This window comes from Micropterus salmoides, unplaced genomic scaffold (genome assembly GCF_014851395.1).
Source record: "Micropterus salmoides isolate LMB-PRFRI ecotype aquatic unplaced genomic scaffold, ASM1485139v1 Ms_hic_scaffold_2, whole genome shotgun sequence".
Classification (NCBI taxonomy): Eukaryota; Metazoa; Chordata; class Actinopteri; order Centrarchiformes; family Centrarchidae; genus Micropterus; species Micropterus salmoides.
Genome location: NW_024041150.1, coordinates 16,304,489 through 16,328,220, shown reverse-complemented (window position 1 = coordinate 16,328,220; position 23,732 = coordinate 16,304,489). Strand labels below are relative to the sequence as shown.

Genomic DNA, 23,732 nt, shown 5'->3' with positions numbered 1-23,732 from the left:
CATTTTGGATATTGTGGTATTTTGGATATTTGTTTTAACCAGCAGTTACTGAAACATTGTCTAAGTTTAACCATTCACTTGGCATAAAACAGCTGCAATGTTTTGATAATACATACAGATACCACAGTCTACATATCATATTCTCCAGATGTAACGGGCGGGTTTTGTAAAGACCCCAGCAATGATAACATCACATAATTTTTATTTTGTTTCATTAAAAACAAAACAGTGAATGCACCCTTCAGCTAAATGTGTTGTGTAGGAGCTGGGCCTTGGCGGAAGATTGAAGGATATGTATAAGGGTCAATAACAAATAATTCAAGTCATCTGCAGTGGATCTACACCTTAATGTCAAAATACATTAACATCATAGCGGGCCAGATTTATCAATCCATGGCCATCATGGACCTCATGAAGCAGGCTACTTTCAACAATGATCACTGTAATTGACCGAAACAGCTGCAGGCATCTGACACGCAGTTTCTCTCGACTGTCTCTCAGTATCATAACGTCACCGACCTAGCCACATTAGCCGTGCAATATGCTAACGCCAAGTTAGCTAACCTGCAAAACAAACAGTAAAACAACACAAAACACGGCAATACTTACAGCTTCCAAGTTTTAAGTCGGGTCACGTACAGCCCATGGCTATCCGTCCTTGAACCGTTACAGAGCTCGAAACGCTTTTGGAATTTTTTAAGCACTAATGTATTAATTTAATACGCACTGAAGTATGAACATTGCAGTCGCAGTCTGTGCTTGCCATCCTCTGCGGTTGTCTTGGCCAATAGCGCGACAGCCCTAGTTGTGATTCTACACAGCAAACCTCTCAGCTATCTGATATTATGTCAATCCTTTGCATCTCTGATATATATTTCTGTATTGTATTTTATGTCCTTTGGTGTGAAGATTTTTAACAATGAACGGATGCGTCAACACTCATATTCATGTATGTAGTCAGTTTGAGCAACAGAATAAGCAACAGCCCGCCTCTTTGCATTGAGAACACCCTTCCTGGGACAAACTTCATTCAACGACATTGCAGAGCTTCAGTCATACGCACTATGATGAACTTTACCTTGATAACAGCTTTCATTCTCTGCAGCCTCAGTAAGTATTGGCACTGAATTACTCTCAACTTCAAACATATTTACTTATTACTCACCTGATGAGTTTTATTATATTGTTATATTGTTTACCGTCATGTTACTTCATAACTAGAAATTCTTCTTGTTTGCTGTTTGTTTCAGGCTGGATCTCTGTCTCAGTTTCTGAGTCTCAGACTGTGGAAGTCCAGTCTGGTGAAGACGTCACACTGCTGTGCTCCAACATTTCCAAATATGACGCTCCAACATTCTGGTTCAGACTTGTCCAGAGAACCAACATCAGCTGTGTCTCTGTTATGATCTCATCTAATAGCCAAGTTTCATTCTGTGATGGATATCAAAATGGAAGATTTGAAATGAGCTCCAACATCTCTGCTGTCTTTCTCAAAATCAAAAAAGTGGGTCCATCTGACTCTGGATTGTATTTCTGTGGATTTTACGTAAAGGCACATCCAAGTTTCAGTGTGATATATTTAGACATTAAAGGTGAGAGTATTGTAAAGTCTTGGATTGGATTCCCATTTTTCAGTTATGTCTTATTCTGCTTATATTGTAAAAAAAAGACATTTTGATAATTGTCTTTAAACAACATCATGTGTGCAACAGTGGCAAATCAAGACAAAATTTTTCTTTATGTCATTAAAAGGCAGCGATGAGCCGCATGATGACGTGGACAGCAAGTGTGAAAGTAAGATTCTCCATAAGATTTCCTTCATTGTGCAGATAGAGAAAATAGAGTCTAACTTAATGATCTTTCTTGTAGAAGAGTCTGATGGAATAGCAAAGCTGACGAGTGTGATCCTGGGCGGCCTGACTGTTTTCCTTGTAATAGTCATCATCGGTCTGCTTGTTAAAAACAGGACACTTCAGACAGGTACTTCTTCAGAGCTTCACTGTCTATCTTATATTTGTTTAGTTGCTAGTGCCAAAGACAATGATCAATGAACTGACCAGATATTTGTTTCTGTCACTCAGCTCATAAAGAAGAACAGAATCCAGAGCAAACAGAGGTGAGTCCAATTTTAACATTCATGACTACAACAAATTGTGTGACAGAAAACAGCTGTAACTATATTCTGTTGGTTAAAATGAGCTTATCCCTGATATATTGGCACATTTGAATATATGTACATAGTATATTATCAAAGGAAGGTTAAATTAAGGGCAACTGAACTGGTTAAGGTTACTTGAAGATGTTTCGTAGAACCATTCAGTCAGAACTAAAGAAGTCTTTTGGATGAGAGATGGAACGTCTTTGAGTAACCTTAACCCTGTGAAGTCTTATCAGAAATATAATACTGGTATTAGCATCAAAAATTCATTGTCAATTAAAATCATGTTACCACCACATCACCGCATTAAGACGTAAAATACTCTTTTCACAGAATGTGGCCTCTGATGAGCTGAACTACGCAGCAGTGACTTTTCAACCAAAAGGAAAAAGAAGAGAGCGAGAGCCGAATGTTATTTATGCTGCCACCAGATAGACTCGGGAGACATCTGAAACTGATGCTGTATCGTATTAAAATGCTTTGGGGCTTTTTTATGGCTTGTTGGTGAGAGCAATGACCACTCTTGCCAAATCATTTAATTTTGGAATAAAGATCCAATGTTCATTCATTTCCAAGTGTTTTCCTACTGCAGAGCTAGAATTCTTAACATTTCCTTCAGTCTATATAGCAAAAACATATGACTGGTGTGTGATATATGATGAGCCAGTAAGAGCACTTATTAGTGTCCAGACTGTATAATAGTGACAGTTAGATGGAGGTCTGCTGCAGTGGAGTAAGTAAGGTACACATTACTTGTTTGACAGGAAGAGACAGCATATTGTGGTCTGAGCACAACTGAGGTGAAAAGCATGTGGCCTGTTAGATCAAAGGTTTCTGAAAAAATAAAATGTTAAAGGAAGCAGTTAATACTGGCTGAGAAAATAAAAAGCCTCTATGGCTGCATGTAACTGGAAAACTACACAGTACATATATTTCTAGTTTGAGTATTTTAAATGTGATACCATAACGTGTGAAACCATATGCTACATGTGTCATGGATGTGTGTACAAGGCAACAGGATTGAAGACCCAAATGCAGACAATGAGGAACAACAGCAAATGAGCAGGTGGGTGTCAGGTGACCATGATTGGTGGTAAAGTCTGAGCACATCAAGTTCCTCTCCTTTAGAATCAGGTTCCAGTTTGGGTTCAGGAGGCAGACACCATCTCCACATTTAAGAGTAGGCTTAAGACTTTCCTCTTTTGATAATGCTTATAGTTAGGGCTGGCTCAGGTGAGTCCTGAACCGTCCCTTAGTCGTGCTGCTATAGGCCTAGACTGCAGGGAGACTTCCCATGATGCACTGAGCTCCTCTCTCCCCCTCCCCCTCTCTGTCTGTATGCATTCTTATCCCATTAACTCATGTTACTACGGCCTAGTGCTGGCTACACGACTTTCAACGTCGGCAGATCGTTGTGCTGTTCAGACGACACGACTTGCTGTCTTGTAACGGGAGTCTTGAAGTCGTTGTGGTGTTCACACTATGTGACTGATGAGCGACAGGGGGTCACACACTGCACGAGCTGACAACACCTCTGCCAGCCGGCAACTCTATCTGGTCTCCAAACCACGTTTTGTCAAGAAAATGCATATGAAAGTGACAGGTGAAAAGTGAGACGGGAAATGACGCAAAACCATGTGCGAAACAGGAGTGGTTTGCTATCATACAGATATATATTGATAAACATTATAAAGACAAAGAATATGGGCGAAAGAATGGATTAGCACACGTGGGCAGCAGAGATTTTCTGTGCTACAGAGAGATTTGGAGGTGAGTTAAAAGTGTTTTCAGGTGAAAAAGTAGCTGCCTGCTCTCATTGGTTGGATGTGGATGTCAAGACGGCCGACAGCTTCAGATATTTAGCATGCCCACCCTCAGTCTAGGTTCTGCTCAAGGTTTCTACCTGTTAAAATGAGGTCTTTCCTGCCACTGTTGCCAAGTGCTTGCTCATGGTAGGAATTGTTGGGTCTCTGTAAATTTTTACAAAGAGTAGGGTCTAGACCTGCTCTGTATGAAAAGTGATGAGTAAAGCAATGAGATAACCTCTGTTATGAATTGGTGCTATATATATAGATAGATATTTTGCAGAGCTTCAGTCATCCACACTATGATGAACTTTACCTTGATAACAGCTTTCCTTCTCTGCAGCCTCAGTAAGTACTGATATTGAGTTACTCCCAACTTCAAGAGTTATTGTTTACTGTCGTGTTACTTTATAACTAGAAAGTCTTCTTGTCATCTGCTGTTTGTTTCAGGCTGGATCTCTGTCTCAGTTTCTGAGTCTCAGACTGTGGCGGTCGAGTCTGGTGAAGACGTCACACTGCTGTGCTCCAACATTTCCAAAAATGAAGCTGTAACATTCTGGATCAGACTTGTCCAGAGAACCAACATCAGCTGTGTCTCTGTTATGATCACATCTAAAAGCCAAGCTACATTCTGTGATGGATATCAAGATGGAAGATTTGAAATGAGCTCCAACATCTCTGCTCTCTTTCTCAAAATCAAACAAGTGGGTCTATCTGACTCTGGACTGTATTTCTGTGGATTTTATGTAGACGGACGTCCAAGTTTCAGTGTAATACATTTAGACATTAAAGGTAAGAGTATTGTAAAGTATTTCTGTCTTTGGGTTCCCATTATTCAGCTGTGTGTTTTTCTACTTATATTGCAAAAAATATTTTGATAATTGTCTTTAAACAACATCATGTGTGCAACAAAGTGGATTCAATAATTTATATATAAATCTGCCAAATCAAGACTGAATTTATCTTCATGTCATTAAAAGGCAGCAATGAGTCGCATGATGACGTGGACAGCAAGTGTGAAAGTAAGATTCTCCTAAAGATTTCCTTCACTGTACAGATTATCAAATGTTTGAAGGTCAAAAAGTTTAGTTAAATTCAGTTTGGTCCATTTTCATTTCAGCCAGTTCTCACGTCTCTAAAGGGAAAATAGAGTCTAACTTAATGATCTTTCTTGTAGAAGAGTCTGACGGAATAGCAAAGCTGACGAGTGTGATCCTGGGCGGCCTGACTGTTTTCCTTGTAACAGTCATCATCGGTCTGGTTGTTAAAAACAGGAAACTTCAGACAGGTACTTCTTCAGAGCTTCTGTGTCTATCTTATATTTAGTTTAGTTGCTAGTGGGAATTATCTTAAAGTTGTGTCAATATGCCTGAAAAATTACAAACCCCTGGCAATGATCAATGAACTGACCAGATATTTGTTTCTGTCACTCAGCTCATAAAGAACAACAGAATCGAGAGCAAAGAGAGGTGACTCCAATTTTAACACTTAGTTAAATATATTGTTTTATAGAGCCTGGCCAAAAAAACCATTGGAACTATATTGTATTAGCTAGTATTAGTCTGTCCTGAAATATTGTTGTATATGTACATGTACAATAATATGTATGTATATGTACTGTGTGTATTTGTATTGTGTATATATGGGCATATAAGTAACAAGCAATTTCAGTCAAGAAAAGCCAAATTGACCTTTGAGCTACTTTGGAAACTGTGTCTCCTTTCTCTAGTTTGCCTGTTAGAGAGCACTAACAAGTTTCTTTTTCAACTGTGAAACGTCCTGCTCCATGAAAAATGTCACAATATTTTAAAGAACAACTTTAAGGGAGTCTTATCATTAACATATGTATTATGTATTACACGTATACATAAATATTGTCCAAATGTCAATATTATTTCATATTTATTTTTTTATTTAATATCCACTATCTGTTAGGCTTTGGGGAATTAAAATTCACCAAATTAAGACGTAAAATACTCTTTTCACAGAACGTGGCCTCTAATGAGCTGACCTACACAGCGGTGAAATTTCGAGCAAAAGCAAAAAGAAGAGATCTGGAGACAAATGTTTTTAATGCTGCTCAAGAGACATCTGAAACTGATGCTGTATCTTATTAATATGCTTTGGGGCTTTTTATGGCTTGTTGGTGAGAGTAATGACCACTCTTGCCAAAATGTTTATTTTTCAATAAAGATTCAATGTTTATTCTTTTGACAGTGTCTCCATACTGCGGAGTTATAATTCTTAGCATTTCCTTTCTCTTAGTCTGTTCAGCATGAAAACATATTGCGTATGTTGATGTATTAGTGTCCAGACTGTATAATAGTGACAGTTAGATGGAGTTCTGCAGCAGTGGAGTAAGTAAGGTACACATCACTTGTTTGACAGGAAGAGACAACATATTGTGGTCTGAGCACAACTGAGGTGTAAAGCATGTGGCCTATTAGATCAAAGGTTTCAAAAAATAAAATGTTAAAGGAAGCAGGTAATACTGGCTGAGAAAATAAAAAGCCTCTATGGCTGCATGTAACTGGAAAACTACACAGTGCATATATTTCTAGTTTGAGTATTTTAAATGTGATACCATAACGTGTGAAACCATATGCTACATGTGTCATGGATGTGTGTACAAGGCAACAGGATTGAAGACCCAAATGCAGACAATGAGGAACAACAGCAAATGAGCAGGTGGGTGTGGGTGACCATGATTGGTGGTAAAGTCTGAGCACATCAAGTTCCTCTCCTTTAGAATCAGGTTCCAGTTTGGGTTCAGGAGGCAGACACCATCTCCACATTTAGGAGTAGGCTTAAGACTTTCCTCTTTTGATAATGCTTATAGTTAGGGCTGGCTCAGGTGAGTCCTGAACCGTCCCTTAGTCGTGCTGCTATAGGCCTAGACTGCAGGGAGACTTCCCATGATGCACTGAGCTCCTCTCTCCCCCTCCCCCTCTGTCTGTATGCATTCTTATCCCATTAACTCATGTTACTACAGCCTAGTGCTGGCTACACGACTTTCAACGTCGGTGTGCTGTTTGGACTACACGACTTGCTGTCTTCTGATGGGACTTTTAAATTCCTTGTGTTCACACTGCATGGGCAGTGGTCCAGTGAATAGCACTGTGGCCTCACAGCAAAAAGGCTGTGGGTTCAAAACCCGGTCAGCCCGGCCTTTCTGCATGTTCTGCGTGGGTTTCCTCCAGGTGCTCTGGTTTCCCCCACCCTCAAAAAAAACATGTTAGGTACTCCAGTCAGTGCCACTGACTAGACACTGATATATACTGTACATCTGAAGTTAGTCCCCTGGCTGCCCACTGACAGTAAAAGGTATCTTTTTCTATGTGACTGATCAGCGACAGGGAGGCACAAGCTGACGACTCTATCTGGTCTCCAAACCACATTTTGTCAAGAAAATACAGATGAAAAGTGACATGAGAAAAGTGACACGGGAAATGAAACCACATGTGAAACAAGAGTGGTTTCTATTTGAAGATATTTAAAAATAAACATTATAAAGACAAAGAATATGGGGGAAAGAATGGATTAGCACACACGGGAAGAGGAGATTGTCTGTGCTACAGAGAGAGTTGGAGGTGAGTAAAAAGGGTTTTGTAGTGAAAATGTAGCTGCCTGCTCTTATAACTGACGGCGCCAGATATTTAACATGCTAAATATCAGTCTGGCGTTTGCGATGCGTCAGCGAAGCACCGGCAAGCCTCTTTGATGTGTCCTCGAGTAGTTCAGTTAACGCCTGGTGAGTGCCGAGCGATCGCTGATTCGCCTCCTATGACAGCCCGATGGTCGGCGAGCTCGACGACTTGCAAATCGGGCTTAAAATCGTGTAGGTAACTTGGCTTAACTTGATTTCTGCGCTCTCCGGCAGTTTTGTGCTTTCTCGTCCCTCTCCTCTCATCTTCTGTCTCTTTCTGCAGGTATTTCTGCCTCTGGAGCTGTAGAGTTTGGATCTGTGGTTGCAGGGCACCCACTGCTATAATTATCGTTATTACTTCTTTTATCATTTTGTTGTAATATTTGTATTAATACCTCTACCATGACTATTATTCTACATCTCTATGTGGAACTTGCATTGTGCTACTTTGTGTTCTCTTTCATTCTGCTCTCTCTCTCTCTCTCTCTCTCTCTCTCTCTCTCTCTCTCTGCTGGCCACCCACCCTGAGTCTAGGTTCCACTCAAGGTTTCTACTTGTTAAAAGGGAGTTTTTCCTGCCATGGTAGCCAAGTGCTAGTTAATGGTAGAAATAGTTGGGTCTTAAATAATATTACAATGAGTATGGTCTTGACCTGCTCTGTATGAAAAGTGATGAGTAGAGCAATGAGATAACTTCTGTTATGAATTGGTGCTATGTAGATATATATTGCAGAGCTTCAGTCATCCACACAATGATGACCTTTACCTTGATACCAGCTTTCATTCTCTGCAGCCTCAGTAAGTACTGCCACTGAATTACTCTCAACTTCAAACTTATTTTCTTATTACTTACTTGCTGACTTTTATTAAGAGATAATGTTTACCATCATGTGCTTTACAACAAGTAAGTCTTCTCGTCATCTGCTGTTTGTTTCAGGCTGGATCTCTGTCTCAGTTTCTGAGTCTCAGACTGTGGAGGTCCAGTCTGGTGAAGACGTCACACTGCTGTGCTCCAACATTTCCACATATGACGCTGTAACATTCTGGTTCAGACTTGTCCAGAGAACCAGCATCAGCTGTATCTCTGTTATGGTCACATCTAACAGCAATGCTACATTCTGTGATGGATATCAAAGTGGAAGATTTGAAATGAGCTCCAACATCTCTGCTCTCTTTCTCAAAATCAAACAAGTGGATTTATATGACTCTGGACTGTATTTCTGTGGATTTTACGCAAATGCACTTCCAAGTTTCAGTGTAATATATTTAAACATGAAAGGTGAGAGTATTGTAAAGTCTCTTCTGTCTTTGGATTCCCATTATTCAGTTATGTCTTTTTCTGCAGAAAAGGTTTTGTGAAAAGATCATGTATGCAACAAAAGTGTTTAAATAATTTTGATCTAAATCTATGAAATTTAAAATCCAGACTGAATTTATCTTCATGTAAAAGGCAGCGATGAGCCACATCATTGGACAGCAAGTGTTAAAGTAAGATTCTCCTAAAGATTTCCTTCACTGTGCAGATTATCAAATATTTGAAGGTAAAACAGTTCAGTTAAATTCAGTTTGGTCCATTTTCATTTCAGCCAGTTCTCATGTCTCTAAAGGGAAAATAGAGTCTAACTTAATGATCTTTCTTGTAGAAGAGTCTGACAGAATAGCAAAGCTGAAGAGTGTGATCCTGATCGGCCTGACTGTTTTCCTTGTAATAGTCATTATCGGTCTGGTTGTTAAAAACAGAAAACTTCAGACAGGTACTTCTTCAGAGCTTCTGTGTCTATCTTATATTTGGTTTAGTTGCTAGTGGAAATTCTCTTAAAGTTGTGTCAGTATGTCTGGGTTATCAAAGACAATGATCAATGAACTGACCAGATATTTTGTTTCTGTCACTCAGCTCAGCTGTTAAAGAAGAACAGAATCCAGGGCAAACAGAGGTGAGTCCAATTTAAAAATGTACTTATATAAATTGTTTGATAGAGCGTGGCCAAAAAAAACGTTGGAACTATATTGTATCAGTTAATAGCCATAAGATGTAAAGGTGAAGTGAATAACACTAATAATCTTGGCAAGCATAAGGATTTGAGCAAAATTGTGATTGGCTAGATGACTGGGTCAGAGCATCTCTGGTTGTCTGCAATGGTCAGTACCAATCAAAAGTGGTCCAAGGAAGGAAAAACTGTGAATTGGCTCATTAATGCAAGTGGGGAGCGAAGGCTGACCTGCATGGTCTGATCCAGCAGACCAGAATATAGGTCAAATTGTTGTAAAAGTTTATGCTGGTTCTGATAGAAAGGTGTCTAGGAGTGGAGTCCATTCCTCGATGGGTCAGGGCTGTTTTGACCAGCAGGTGGTCATAATGTTAAGACTGATAGCTGTAAGTAACAAGCAATTGCTAAGATAAGCTAAAATGATTTTTAAGGTGCTTTGTTAGCTGTCTCTTCTTTTTATAGTTTGCCCGTTAAAGAGCACTAATAAGTTTGTTTTTCAACTGTGAAATGTCCTGCTTAGTGAAAAATGTTCTTTTAAATTACAAATTTAAGGGAGTCTTATCAGACACATATGTATCACATGTATTGATATGTAAATATTGGCCAAATACTATATAATATCTATTATATTCTGGGGAATTAAAATCATGTCGAGTCACCACATTAAAAATTAAAATACTGTTTTCACAGAACATGGACTCTGATGAGCTGAACTACGCAGCAGTGACTTTTCAACCTAAAAGCTAAAAGAAGAGAGCTGGAGCCGAATGTTATTTATGCTGCCGCCAGATAGACGCAACTGGAACTGATGCTGTATCATGTTAATTTGTCTTTGGGCTTTTTTATGTTGTTGGTGAGAGCAATGACCACTGTTGCCCGAACATTTAATTTGGAAATAAAGATCCAATGTTTATTCTTTTGCTAGTGTCTTCATTCTGCACAGCTATATTTAAACCATGTGACTGGTGTGTGATATATGATGAGCCAGTAAGAGCACTTATTAGTGTCCAGACTATATAATAGTGAGAGTTAGATGGAGTTCTGCTGCAGTGGAGTAAGTAAGGTACACATTACTTGTTTGACAGGAAGAGACAGCATATTGTGGTCTGAGCACAACTGAGGTGAAAAGCATGTGGCCTGTTCAAAGGTCAAAGGTCAAGGTCAAGATCAAAGGTTTAAAAAATAAAATGTTAAAGGAAGCAGGTAATACTGGCTGAGAAAATTAAAAGCCCCTAGGGCTGCATATAATTAGAAAACTACACAGTGCATCAGTGTCCAAACTGAATATTTTAACTCTGATAAAATGAAATGAAATGATATGCTTTGTGTGTCACGGATGTATGTACGATGCAACAGGATTGAGGACCCAAATGCAGACACTAAGGCAGAACAACAAGAGATCAGGTAGGTGTTGGGTGAACATGATTGGTGGTAATATCTGATTACATCAAGCTCCTCTCCTGTGGAAGGTCCCAGTTTGAGTTCAAGAGGCAGATACCATATCCACATTTAAGAGTTTAAGACTCCTCTTTTGATATTGTTTATACAGTAGTTAGGGCTGGCTTAGGTGAGCCCTGAACCATCCTTGAGTTGTACTGATATAGGCCTAGAATACAGGGATACTTCCCATGATGCACTAAGCTCCTCTCTCCTCCTCTCTCTTTCCTCAATATGCAACTGTGTCCCATCAATCCATGTAATTAACTAGACTTCTTCTCTCTCCCCCTATTGCTTTCTGCAGGTGTTTCTGGCTCTGGAGCTGTGGATTCTGGATCTGTGTCTGCGAGTCACCTGCTGTCCTCCTGTTCCTGCACAACATTTGTTACTAAAATTATTACTAGTCTTATTATTTTCATTAATCTTACTATAATTATCAGTACCATTATTATTTTTCTACTGTTACTGTCTGTATTGCTGTGTGGATATTGCATTTCACCCACACCCCGGCTTTTCCAGGGACGGTAGAGGCCAGCCAATGATTTTTTGTGCACTACCACGTCAATTTTACAACCTCATCCCTGGTTGTTTGATGGGCTGGTGTGCAGTCATGTGTACAGTGAGTACAGTGTTGGGCTCAGCACACACCCTTGTGATGTGATCCAAATCTTGAATCCAGCTGCAGGTGTGAGGGGGGAGGCCAAGGTGAAACAGCTTGCTGATCAATATATTCGGGATGATCGTGCTGAATGAGGAGGGGGGACAGAGACTTTTATTTACTTCTGTTCTGTGCTTCACGGAGACGTCACTGTGTGGATCGATACCGGACTCCGCGTTGCAGCTGGCTGGATTCCAACTGTACAGAGCAAACCGCATCCAGATCTCTCCTGCAAACAAAGGGATCTGATACTCCCTAAATACAGTTTCTTAAATGTCCAACCAGAGAGAAGAACATTCTGGATCACTGGTATACCACAATAAGCAGTGCCTATCATGCCGTCCCCAGCACTGCACTGGGGCACACTGACCACGTGATGATACATCTAATTCCTGCATACAGGCAGAAACTAAAGATCTGTAAACCTGTGGTGAGGACATCAAAGCAGTGGACCAGTGAGGCTTTAGAGGACCTTTAAGTGTGTTTGGACTGTACTGACTGGAAGGTTTTCAGGACTGCCACCAGCAGTCTGGATGAGTTCACAGAGGCTGTGACGTCCTAAATCAGTTTCTGTGAGGACAGCTGTGTACCATCAGACACCAGGGTGAGTTATAACAGCGACAAACGCTGCTAACTAACATCACATTAGGAACAACCTACAGCCTACACTTTTCTGGATTTATTTTAGGTTTTGGAAAGAGAATAAATCATACTTCTCCTTTCAATCTTTCTGGGTAGCAGCTGTAACTATTACAAGTGCCCCAAGAACAGCGTTTGACAATATCTTGGAACAATACGGTAGAAGGAAGGAACTCCTTTTGCGTTAGAGTGAATGGAGCGCAGCCATGAAAGAGTCGGACCTCAGTTAGAGCGCCTGCTGTGTATTCGGGGCGTGCTTAGCGAAGGTGGCTACCGTCTTTACGCTGTTAGGTGCATGTTCATTGATTTTGAAATTGTTTTTGGTTCATTGAACAAGCATGAAAAAACATTGTGCATGGTAACATGTGCTGAATGCCCTGCCATACCCGTCTTGGATCACTGTTTGAGAAATGGTCCTCAATTGTTGTCCTGTAGGCCTGTTTGGCAACCTTGACACCTCTCTCATCTTGACACATCTCTCAGGTCGGCCCTGGCAGCGCTGGACAGTGTCATGTCCCCTGATACCTGAAGGCAGTGTTAAGGGCTATGAGGATTATCTGCACTTCCTTTGTCATTCAGGGATTCTGGTGAGAAAAAAACCCTGATTTGTTTATTTACAGTCAAAATATTGTGCAGTAATGCAGTGTGTGATTTAACATAGTACAGTCTGTGTGTATGTTTCCAAGTCCTGATCCTCAGGCTGTGTTTTACTGGTCTTCATGACAGATTTTGCCGTTCTCCTGAGGGGGGTGTATGTTGGGATGATGAAGCATCATCATTCTCAGTGGAGAAGCAGATCAGGCTGGGAGAGAAAGAGTGGAGAAGATGTGTCCTTCTAATAGGCTGAGGAATCGGTCATCAGCCTAGCCTACGACAACAAGAAACTGAGAAACGTAATGTGAACGTTGATGTCTGTAGCGATTTCATACTGAAGTGACAGCTGACCACAGCAGAGAGGAGAACAAAAGTTTGACAACAACTACATGATTGGCTTTGATGATTTTGGCAAAATCTGATTGGTAAACTAAAGAGTGAACCCCCGTCATCTGTTTAGAGAGGCATGAAGAGAGAGGAGCATGAAGGAAGCGATAGAGAGAGAGAGAGAGTTGTGAATGACTAATGCATAAAGATAGTCTAACCTGGTTGAATTCACACTGACCTTCATGTGTATTATCAATGTTTTTTGTTCATACTGGTAGCTTGTGTTTTCTTCCCTTCTGCGTACATACTCCACTGGTTCCACCACAGCAAACTGCTCCTTAAAATATGCCCTTCTCTTGTAGGAAGAACAAAGTGGACCGCCACTACTCAGGGTGGGGGTAAAGGGGTTGACATGACAAAATCATTTTAAGTTTAAAATCTTTACTGTACATTGTATAATTTCTTGAGATCAAAATAACGGAAACCAAAATCCCCAACCTACTAAAGGCTGATTAAATAAAATGAAACCACAGGCAACTCATAACGTGACTCTGTAGTGTGTTGGGCCCCCACGTGCCCATATGCTTTGCCGACAACATCTGGGCATGCTCCTGATGAGACCGTGCATTGTGTCCTGGATGATCTCTGATGCATAACGTCCTAGAGGTTCTCAACTGGATTCAGGTCTGGGGAACATGAGGGCCAGTCAAGGATATGTATAAGGGTCAATAACAAATAATTCAAGTCATCTGCAGTGGATTTACACCTTAATGTCAAAATACATTAACATCATAGCGGGCCAGGTTTATCAATCCATGGCCATCATGGACCTCATGAAGCAGGCTACTTTCAACAATGATCACTGTAATTGACCGAAACAGCTGCAGGCATCTGACACGCAGTTTCTCTCGACTGTCTCTCAGTATCATAACGTCACCGACCTAGCCACATTAGCCATGCAATATGCAAACGCCAAGTTAGCTAACCTGCAAAACAAACAGTAAAACAACACAAAACACGGCAATACTTACAGCTTCCAAGTAAGTCTTCTCGTCATCTACTGTTTGTTTCAGGCTGGATCTCTGTCTCAGTTTCTGAGTCTCAGACTGTGGAGGTCCAGTCTGGTCAAGACGTCACACTGCTGTGCTCCAACATTTCCAAATACGACGCTGTAACATTCTGGTTCAGACTTGTCCAGAGAACCAACATCAGCTGTGTCTCTGTTATGATCTCATCTAATAGCCAAGTTTCATTCTGTGATGGATATCAAAATGGAAGATTTGAAATGAGCTCCAACATCTCTGCTGTCTTTCTCAAAATCCAAAAAGTGGGTCTATCTGACACTGGATTGTATTTCTGTGGATTTTACGTAAAGGCACATCCAAGTTTCAGTGTGATATATTTAGACATTAAAGGTGAGAGTATTGTAAAGTCTTTTCTGTCTTTGGATTCCCATTTTTCAGTTATGTCTTATTCTGCTTATATTGTAAAAAAGACATTTTGATAATTGTCTTTAAACAACATCGTGTGCAACAGTGGCTTCAATAATTTTTACATAAATCTGCCAAATCAAGACAAAATTTTTCTTTATGTCATTAAAAGGCAGCAATGAGCCGCATGATGACGTGGACAGCAAGTGTGAAAGTAAGATTCTCCATAAGATTTCCTTCATTGTGCAGATAGAGAAAATAGAGTCTAACTTAATGATCTTTCTTGTAGAAGAGTCTGATGGAATAGCAAAGCTGACGAGTGTGATCCTGGGCGGCCTGACTGTTTTCCTTGTAATAGTCATCATCGGTCTGCTTGTTAAAAACAGGAAACTTCAGACAGGTACTTCTTCAGAGCTTCTGTGTCTATCTTATATTTGGGTTTAGTTGCTAGTGCCAAAGACAATGATCAATGAACCGACCAGATATTTTGTTTCTGTCACTCAGCTCATAAAGAAGAACAGAATCCAGAGCAAACAGAGGTGAGTCCAATTTTAACATTCATGACTACAACAAATTGTGTGACAGAAAACAGCTGTAACTATATTCTGTTGGTTAAAATGAGCTTATCCCTGATATATTGGCACATTTGAATATATGTACATAGTATATTATCAAAGGAAGGTTAAATTAAGGGCAACTGAACTGGTTAAGGTTACTTGAAGATGTTTCGTAGAACCATTCAGTCAGAACTAAAGAAGTCTTTTGGAGGAGAGATGGAACGTCTTTGAGTAACCTTAACCCTGTGCAGTCTTATCAGAAATATAACACTGGGATTAGCATCAAAAATTCATTGTCAGTCACTGTCGGGTAACACTGTGGGAATTAAAATCATGTTACCACCACATCACCGCATTAAGACATAAAATACTCTTTTCACAGAATGTGGCCTCTGATGAGCTGAACTACGCAGCAGTGACTTTTCAACCAAAAGGAAAAAGAAGAGAGCGAGAGCCGAATGTTATTTATGCTGCCACCAGATAGACTCGGGAGACATCTGAAACTGATGCTGTATCGTATTAAAATGCTTTGGGGCTTTTTTATGGCTTGTTGGTGAGAGCAATGACCACTCTTGCCAAATCATTTAATTTTGGAATAAAGATCCAATGTTCAATGTGCAAGTGTTTTCCTACTGCAGAGCTAGAATTCTTAACATTTCCTTCAGTCTATATAGCAAAAACATATGACTGGTGTTTGATGTAGGATGAGCCAGTAAAAGCACTTATTAGTGTCCAGACTGTATAATAGTGAGAGTTAGATGGAGGTCTGCTGCAGTGGAGTAAGTAAGGTACACATTACTTGTTTGACAGGAAGAGACAGCATATTGTGGTCTGAGCACAACTGAGGTGAAAAGCATGTGGCCTGTTAGATCAAAGGTTTCTGAAAAAATAAAATGTTAAAGGAAGCAGGTAATACTGGCTGAGAAAATAAAAAGCCTCTATGGGTGCATGTAACTGGAAAACTACACAGTACATAAATTTCCAGTTTGAGTATTTTAACTGTGATATCTATGTGTGAAATGATATGCTACATGTGTCATGGATGTGTGTACAAGGCAACAGGATTGAAGACCCAAATGCAGACAATGAGGAACAACAGCAAATGAGCAGGTGGGTGTCGGGTGACCATGATTGGTGGTAAAGTCTGAGCACATCAAGTTCCTCTCCTTTAGAACCAGGTTCCAGTTTGGGTTCAGGAGGCAGACACCATCTCCACATTTAAGAGTAGGCTTAAGACTTTCCTCTTTTGATAATGCTTATAGTTAGGGCTGGCTCAGGTGGGCCCTGAACCATCCCTTTAATCGTGCTGCTGTAGGCCTAAACTGCAGGGAGACTTCCCATGATGCACTGAGATCCTCTCTCCCCCTCCCCCTCTGTCTGTATGAATTCTTATCCCATTAACTCATGCTACTACGGCCTAGTGCTGGCTACACGACTTTCAACGTCGGCAGATCGTTGTGCTGTTCAGACTACACGACTTGCTGTCTTGTAACGGGAGTCTTGAAGTCGTTGTGGTGTTCACACTATGTGACTGATGAGCGACAGGGGGTCACACACTGCACGAGCTGACAACACCTCTGCCAGCCGGCAACTCTATCTGGTCTCCAAACCACGTTTTGTCAAGAAAATGCATATGAAAGTGACAGGTGAAAAGTGAGACGGGAAATGACGCAAAACCATGTGCGAAACAGGAGTGGTTTGCTATCATACAGATATATATTGATAAACATTATAAAGACAAAGAATATGGGTGAAAGAATGGATTAGCACACGTGGGCAGCAGAGATTGTCTGTGCTACAGAGAGATTTGGAGGTGAGTTAAAAGTGTTTTCAGGTGAAAAAGTAGCTGCCTGCTCTCATTGGTTAGATGTGGATGTCAAGACGGCCGACAGCTTCAGATATTTAGCATGCTAGATATCTGTCTGGTGTCTGCGATGCGACACAGAGATATTTTACATTTCTATGTGGAACTTAATGCATCGTTATAATTCACACATGATGACTGGCAAGTGCAGATCGATCGTTGTAGAGTTTGGATCTGTGGTTGCGGGGCACCCATTGCTATAATTCTGAATATTTTATATTTATTACTATTATCATTTTGTTTGTGATATTTGTGTTATTAACCCCTACCATTACTATTATTTTACATCTCAATGTGGAATGTGTAACTTTGTGTTCTCTTTCCTCCTGCTCTCTCTCTCTCCCTGTTGGCCGCCCACCCTCAGTCTAGGTTCTGCTCAAGGTTTCTACCTGTTAAAATGAGGTCTTTCCTGCCACTGTTGCCAAGTGCTTGCTCATGGTAGGAATTGTTGGGTCTCTGTAAATTTTTACAAAGAGTAGGGTCTAGACCTGCTCTGTATGAAAAGTGATGAGTAAAGCAATGAGATAACCTCTTTTATGAATTGGTGCTATATATATAGATAGATATTTTGCAGAGCTTCAGTCATCCACACTATGATGAACTTTACCTTGATAACAGCTTTCCTTCTCTGCAGCCTCAGTAAGTACTGATATTGAGTTACTCCCAACTTCAAGAGTTATTGTTTACTGTCGTGTTACTTTATAACTAGAAAGTCTTCTTGTCATCTGCTGTTTGTTTCAGGCTGGATCTCTGTCTCAGTTTCTGAGTCTCAGACTGTGGCGGTCGAGTCTGGTGAAGACGTCACACTGCTGTGCTCCAACATTTCCAAATATGAAGGTGTAACATTCTGGATCAGACTTGTCCAGAGAACCAGCATCAGCTGTGTCTCTGTTATGATCACACCTAAAAGCCAAGCTACATTCTGTGATGGATATCAAGATGGAAGATTTGAAATGAGCTCCAACATCTCTGCTGTCTTTCTCAAAATCAAACAAGTGGGTCTATCTGACTCTGGACTGTATATCTGTGGATTTTATGTAGACGGACGTCCAAGTTTCAGTTTAATACATTTAGACATTAAAGGTAAGAGTATTGTAAAGTATTTCTGTCTTTGGGTTCCCATTATTCAGCTGTGTGTTTTTCTACTTATATTGCAAAACATATTTTGATAATTGTCTTAAAACAACATCATGTGTGCAACAAAGTGGCTTCAATAATTTATATATAAATCTGCCAAATCAAGACTGAATTTATCTTCATGTCATTAAAAGGCAGCAATGAGTCGCATGATGACGTGGACAGCAAGTGTGAAAGTAAGATTCTCCTAAAGATTTCCTTCACTGTACAGATTATCAAATGTTTGAAGGTCAAAAAGTTTAGTTAAATTCAGTTTGGTCCATTTTCATTTCAGCCAGTTCTCACGTCTCTAAAGGGAAAATAGAGTCTAACTTAATGATCTTTCTTGTAGAAGAGTCTGACGGAATAGCAAAGCTGACGAGTGTGATCCTGGGCGGCCTGACTGTTTTCCTTGTAATAGTCATCATCGGTCTGCTTGTTAAAAACAGGAAACTTCAGACAGGTACTTCTTCAGAGCTTCTGTGTCTATCTTATATTTGGTTTAGTTGCTAGTGGGAATTCTCTTAAAGTTGTGTCAATATGCCTGAAAAATTACAAACCCCTGGCGTGATCAATGAACTGACCAGATATTTGTTTCTGTCACTCAGCTCATAAAGAACAACAGAATCCAGAGCAAAGAGAGGTGAGTCCAATTTTAACACTTAGTTAAATATATTGTTTTATAGAGCCTGGCCAAAAAAACATTGGAACTATATTGTATTAGCTAGTATTAGTCTGTCCTGAAATATTGTTGTATATGTACATGTACAATAATATGTATGTATATGTACTGTGTGTATTTGTATTGTGTATATATGGGCATATAAGTAACAAGCAATTTCAGTCAAGAAAAGCCAAATTGACCTTTGAGCTACTTTGGAAACTGTGTCTCCTTTCTCTAGTTTGCCTGTTAGAGAGCACTAACAAGTTTCTTTTTCAACTGTGAAACGTCCTGCTCCGTGAAAAATGTCATAATATTTTAAAGAACAAATTTAAGGGAGTCTTATCATTAACATATGTATTATGTATTACACGTATACATAAATATTGTCCAAATGTCAATATTATTTCATATTTATTTTTTTATTTAATATCCACTATCTGTTAGGCTTTGGGGAATTAAAATCATGTCAAGTCACCAAATTAAAATGTAAAAATACTCTTTTCACAGAACGTGGCCTCTAATGAGCTGACCTACGCAGCGGTGAAATTTCGAGCAAAAGCAAAAAGAAGAGATCTGGAGACAAATGTTTTTAATGCTGCTCAAGAGACATCTGAAACTGATGCTGTATCTTATTAATATGCTTTGGGGCTTTTTATGGCTTGTTGGTGAGAGTAATGACCACTCTTGCCAAAATGTTTATTTTTCAATAAAGATTCAATAATTATTCTTTTGACAGTGTCTCCATACTGCGGAGTTATAATTCTTAGCATTTCCTTTCTCTCAGTCTGTTCAGCATGAAAACATATGATGTATGTTGATGTATTAGTGTCCAGACTGTATAATAGTGACAGTTAGATGGAGTTCTGCTGCAGTGAAGTAAGTAAGGTACACATTACTTGTTTGACAGGAAGAGACAGCATATTGTGGTCTGAGCACAACTGAGGTGAAAAGCATGTGGCCTGTTAGATCAAAGGTTTCTGAAAAAATTAAATGTTAAAGGAAGCAGTTAATACTGGCTGAGAAAATAAAAAGCCTCTATGGCTGCATGTAACTGGAAAACTACACAGTACATATATTTCTAGTTTGAGTATTTTAAATGTGATACCATAACGTGTGAAACCATATGCTACATGTGTCATGGATGTGTGTACAAGGCAACAGGATTGAAGACCCAAATGCAGACAATGAGGAACAACAGCAAATGAGCAGGTGGGTGTCAGGTGACCATGATTGGCGGTAAAGTCTGAGCACATCAAGTTCCTCTCCTTTAGAATCAGGTTCCAGTTTGGGTTCAGGAGGCAGACAGCATCTCCACATTTAAGAGTAGGCTTAAGACTTTCCTCTTTTGATAATGCTTATAGTTAGGGCTGGCTCAGGTGGGCCCTGAACCGTCCCTTAGTCGTGCTGCTATAGGCCTAGACTGCAGGGAGACTTCCCATGATGCACTGAGCTCCTCTCTCCCCCTCCCCCTCTCTGTCCGTATGCATTCTTATCCCATTAACTCATGTTACTACAGCCTAGTGCTGGCTACACAACTTTCAACGTCGGTGTGCTGTTTGGACTACACGACTTGCTGTCTTCTGATGGGAGTTTTAAATTCCTTGTGTTCACACTGCATGGGCAGTGGACCAGTGGATAGTACTGTGGCCTCACAGCAAAAAGGTTGTGGGTTCAAAACCCGGTCAGCCCGGCCTTTCTGCATGGAATTTGCATGTTCTGCGTGGGTTTCCTCCAGGTGCTCTGGTTTCCCCCACCCTCAAAAAAAACATGTTAGGTACTCCAGTCAGTGCCACTGACTAGACACTGATATATACTGTACATCTGAAGTTAGTCCCCTGGCTGCCCACTGACAGTAAAAGGTATATTCTTCTATGTGACTGATCAGCGACAGGGAGGCACAAGCTGACGACTCTATCTGGTCTCCAAACCACATTTTGTCAAGAAAATACAGATGAAAAGTGACATGAGAAAAGTGACACGGGAAATGAAACCACATGTGAAACAAGAGTGGTTTCCTATTTGAAGATATTTAAAAATAAACATTATAAAGACAAAGAATATGGGGGAAAGAATGGATTAGCACACACGGGAAGAGGAGATTGTCTGTGCTACAGAGAGAGTTGGAGGTGAGTAAAAAGGGTTTTGTAGTGAAAATGTAGCTGCCTGCTCTTATAACTGACGGCGCCAGATATTTAACATGCTAAATATCAGTCTGGCGTTTGCGATGCGTCAGCGAAGCACCGGCAAGCCTCTTTGATGTGTCCTCGAGTAGTTCAGTTAACGCCTGGTGAGTGCCGAGCGATCGCTGATTCGCCTCCCATGACAGCCCGATGGTCGGCGAGCTCGACGACTTGCAAATCGGGCTTAAAATTGTGTAGGTAACTTGGCTTAACTTGATTTCTGTGCTCTCCGGCAGTTTTGTGCTTTCTCGTCCCTCTCCTCTCATCTTCTGTCTCTTTCTGCAGGTATTTCTGCCTCTGGAGCTGTAGAGTTTGGATCTGTGGTTGCAGGGCACCCACTGCTATAATTATCGTTATTACTTCTTTTATCATTTTGTTGTAATATTTGTATTAATACCTCTACCATGACTATTATTCTACATCTCTATGTGGAACTTGCATTGTGCTACTTTGTGTTCTCTTTCATTCTGCTCTCTCTCTCTCTCTCTCTCTCTCTCTCTCTCTCTCTCTCTGCTGGCCACCCACCCTGAGTCTAGGTTCCACTCAAGGTTTCTACTTGTTAAAAGGGAGTTTTTCCTGCCATGGTAGCCAAGTGCTAGTTAATGGTAGTTGGGTCTTAAATAATATTACAATGAGTATGGTCTTGACCTGCTCTGTATGAAAAGTGATGAGTAGAGCAATGAGATAACTTCTGTTATGAATTGGTGCTATATATATATATATATTGCAGAGCTTCAGTCATCCACACAATGATGACCTTTACCTTGATACCAGCTTTCATTCTCTGCAGCCTCAGTAAGTACTGCCACTGAATTACTCTCAACTTCAAACTTATTTTCTTATTACTTACTTGCTGACTTTTATTAAGAGATAATGTTTACCATCATGTTGCTTTACAACAAGTAAGTCTTCTCGTCATCTGCTGTTTGTTTCAGGCTGGATCTCTGTCTCAGTTTCTGAGTCTCAGACTGTGGAGGTCCAGTCTGGTGAAGACGTCACACTGCTGTGCTCCAACATTTCCAAATACGACGCTGTAACATTCTGGTTCAGACTTGTCCAGAGAACCAGCATCAGCTGTATCTCTGTTATGGTCACATCTAACAGCAATGCTACATTCTGTGATGGATATAAAAGTGGAAGATTTGAAATGAGCTCCAACATCTCTGCTCTCTTTCTCAAAATCAAACAAGTGGATTTATCTGACTCTGGATTGTATTTCTGTGGATTTTACGCAAATGCACGTCCAAGTTTCAGTGTAATATATTTAAACATGAAAGGTGAGAGTATTGTAAAGTCTCTTCTGTCTTTGGATTCCCATTATTCAGTTATGTCTTTTTCTGCAGAAAAGGTTTTGTGAAAAGATCATGTATGCAACAAAAGTGTTTAAATAATTTTGATCTAAATCTACGAAATTTAAAATCCAGACTGAATTTATCTTCATGTAAAAGGCAGCGATGAGCCACATCATAATGTGGACAGCAAGTGTTAAAGTAAGATTCTCCTAAAGATTTCCTTCACTGTGCAGATTATCAAATATTTGAAGGTAAAACAGTTCAGTTAAATTCAGTTTGGTCTATTTTCATTTCAGCCAGTTCTCATGTCTCTAAAGGGAAAATAGAGTCTAACTTAATGATCTTTCTTGTAGAAGAGTCTGACAGAATAGCAAAGCTGACGAGTGTGATCCTGGGCGGCCTGACTGTTTTCCTTGTAATAGTCATCATCGGTCTGCTTGTTAAAAACAGGAAACTTCAGACAGGTACTTCTTCAGAGCTTATATTTGGTTTAGTTGCTAGTGGAAATTCTCTTAAAGTTGTGTCAGTATGTCTGGGTTATCAAAGACAATGATCAATGAACTGACCAGATATTTTGTTTCTGTCACTCAGCTGTTAAAGAAGAACAGAATCCAGGGCAAACAGAGGTGAGTCCAATTTAAAAATGTACTTATATAAATTGTTTGATAGAGCCTGGCCAAAAAAAACGTTGGAACTATATTGTATCAGTTAATAGCCATAAGATGTAAAGGTGAAGTGAATAACACTAATAATCTTGGCAAGCATAAGGATTTGAGCAAAATTGTGATTGGCTAGATGACTGGGTCAGAGCATCTCTGGGTGTCTGCAATGGTCAGTACCAATCAAAAGTGGTCCAAGGAAGGAAAAACTGTGAATTGGCTCATTAATGCAAGTGGGGAGCGAAGGCTGACCTGCATGGTCTGATCCAGCAGACCAGGATATAGGTCAAATTGTTGTAAAAGTTTATGCTGGTTCTGATAGAAAGGTGTCTAGGAGTGGAGTCCATTCCTCGATGGGTCAGGGCTGTTTTGACCAGCAGGTGGTCATAATGTTAAGACTGATAGCTGTAAGTAACAAGCAATTGCTAAGATAAGCTAAAATGATTTTTAAGGTGCTTTGTTAGCTGTCTCTTCTTTTTATAGTTTGCCCGTTAAAGAGCACTAATAAGTTTGTTTTTCAACTGTGAAATGTCCTGCTTAGTGAAAAATGTTCTTTTAAATTACAAATTTAAGGGAGTCTTATCAGACACATATGTATCACATGTATTGATATGTAAATATTGGCCAAATACTATATAATATCTATTATATTCTGGGGAATTAAAATCATGTCGAGTCACCACATTAAAAATTAAAATACTGTTTTCACAGAACATGGA

At 40.0% G+C, this 23,732-nt stretch overlaps 3 protein-coding genes and 1 long non-coding RNA gene across 5 annotated transcripts; all 4 read left to right on the top strand.

Annotated features, from left to right (window-relative positions):
- The first annotated feature begins 1,040 nt into the window (after nucleotides 1-1,040).
- Nucleotides 1,041-2,676, top strand: LOC119912087. The gene is made up of 6 exons (XM_038731073.1): nucleotides 1,041-1,110; nucleotides 1,251-1,592; nucleotides 1,753-1,794; nucleotides 1,870-1,980; nucleotides 2,082-2,116; nucleotides 2,492-2,676. Exons 1-6 carry the CDS (start codon nucleotides 1,065-1,067, stop codon nucleotides 2,591-2,593), a joined length of 678 nt encoding a protein of 225 aa, XP_038587001.1. The 5' UTR covers nucleotides 1,041-1,064; the 3' UTR covers nucleotides 2,594-2,676.
- Nucleotides 2,677-3,945: 1,269 nt separating this feature from the next.
- LOC119912083 lies at nucleotides 3,946-15,856 on the top strand. Of its 2 annotated transcripts, none has more exons than XM_038731068.1 (6): nucleotides 3,946-4,311; nucleotides 4,414-4,755; nucleotides 4,944-4,985; nucleotides 14,971-15,081; nucleotides 15,186-15,220; nucleotides 15,621-15,856. In XM_038731068.1, exons 1-6 carry the CDS (start codon nucleotides 4,266-4,268, stop codon nucleotides 15,720-15,722), a joined length of 678 nt encoding a protein of 225 aa, XP_038586996.1. In that variant the 5' UTR covers nucleotides 3,946-4,265; the 3' UTR covers nucleotides 15,723-15,856. The 2 variants fall into 2 exon arrangements, with proteins under 2 accessions (XP_038586996.1, XP_038586995.1); XM_038731067.1 differs by lacking the exons at nucleotides 14,971-15,081; nucleotides 15,186-15,220; nucleotides 15,621-15,856 and adding exons at nucleotides 5,141-5,251; nucleotides 5,398-5,432; nucleotides 5,952-6,168.
- Nucleotides 9,505-10,508, top strand: LOC119912094. Its single transcript, XR_005446071.1, has 2 exons — nucleotides 9,505-9,542; nucleotides 10,287-10,508. It is a non-coding gene; the product is annotated as an uncharacterized LOC119912094 (long non-coding RNA).
- A 1,581-nt stretch (nucleotides 15,857-17,437) lies between the features above and the next one.
- LOC119912082 lies at nucleotides 17,438-19,615 on the top strand. Its single transcript, XM_038731065.1, has 6 exons — nucleotides 17,438-17,741; nucleotides 17,844-18,185; nucleotides 18,374-18,415; nucleotides 18,571-18,681; nucleotides 18,827-18,861; nucleotides 19,390-19,615. Exons 1-6 carry the CDS (start codon nucleotides 17,696-17,698, stop codon nucleotides 19,516-19,518), a joined length of 705 nt encoding a protein of 234 aa, XP_038586993.1. The 5' UTR covers nucleotides 17,438-17,695; the 3' UTR covers nucleotides 19,519-19,615.
- The last annotated feature ends 4,117 nt before the right edge of the window (nucleotides 19,616-23,732 follow it).

Coding starts and splice junctions, on each gene's coding strand:
- LOC119912082 (XM_038731065.1), top strand. CDS start 17,696: ATGATGAACTTTACCTTGATAACAGCTTTCCTTCTCTGCAGCCTCA. Junction 18,416..18,570: donor CGTGGACAGCAAGTGTGAAA/GTAAGATTCTCC, acceptor TCTTTCTTGTAG/AAGAGTCTGACGGAATAGCA. Junction 18,682..18,826: donor AAACAGGAAACTTCAGACAG/GTACTTCTTCAG, acceptor TCTGTCACTCAG/CTCATAAAGAACAACAGAAT.
- LOC119912087 (XM_038731073.1), top strand. CDS start 1,065: ATGATGAACTTTACCTTGATAACAGCTTTCATTCTCTGCAGCCTCA. Junction 1,593..1,752: donor GATATATTTAGACATTAAAG/GTGAGAGTATTG, acceptor TGTCATTAAAAG/GCAGCGATGAGCCGCATGAT. Junction 2,117..2,491: donor AGAATCCAGAGCAAACAGAG/GTGAGTCCAATT, acceptor CTCTTTTCACAG/AATGTGGCCTCTGATGAGCT.
- LOC119912083 (XM_038731067.1), top strand. CDS start 4,266: ATGATGAACTTTACCTTGATAACAGCTTTCCTTCTCTGCAGCCTCA. Junction 4,986..5,140: donor CGTGGACAGCAAGTGTGAAA/GTAAGATTCTCC, acceptor TCTTTCTTGTAG/AAGAGTCTGACGGAATAGCA. Junction 5,433..5,951: donor AGAATCGAGAGCAAAGAGAG/GTGACTCCAATT, acceptor CTCTTTTCACAG/AACGTGGCCTCTAATGAGCT.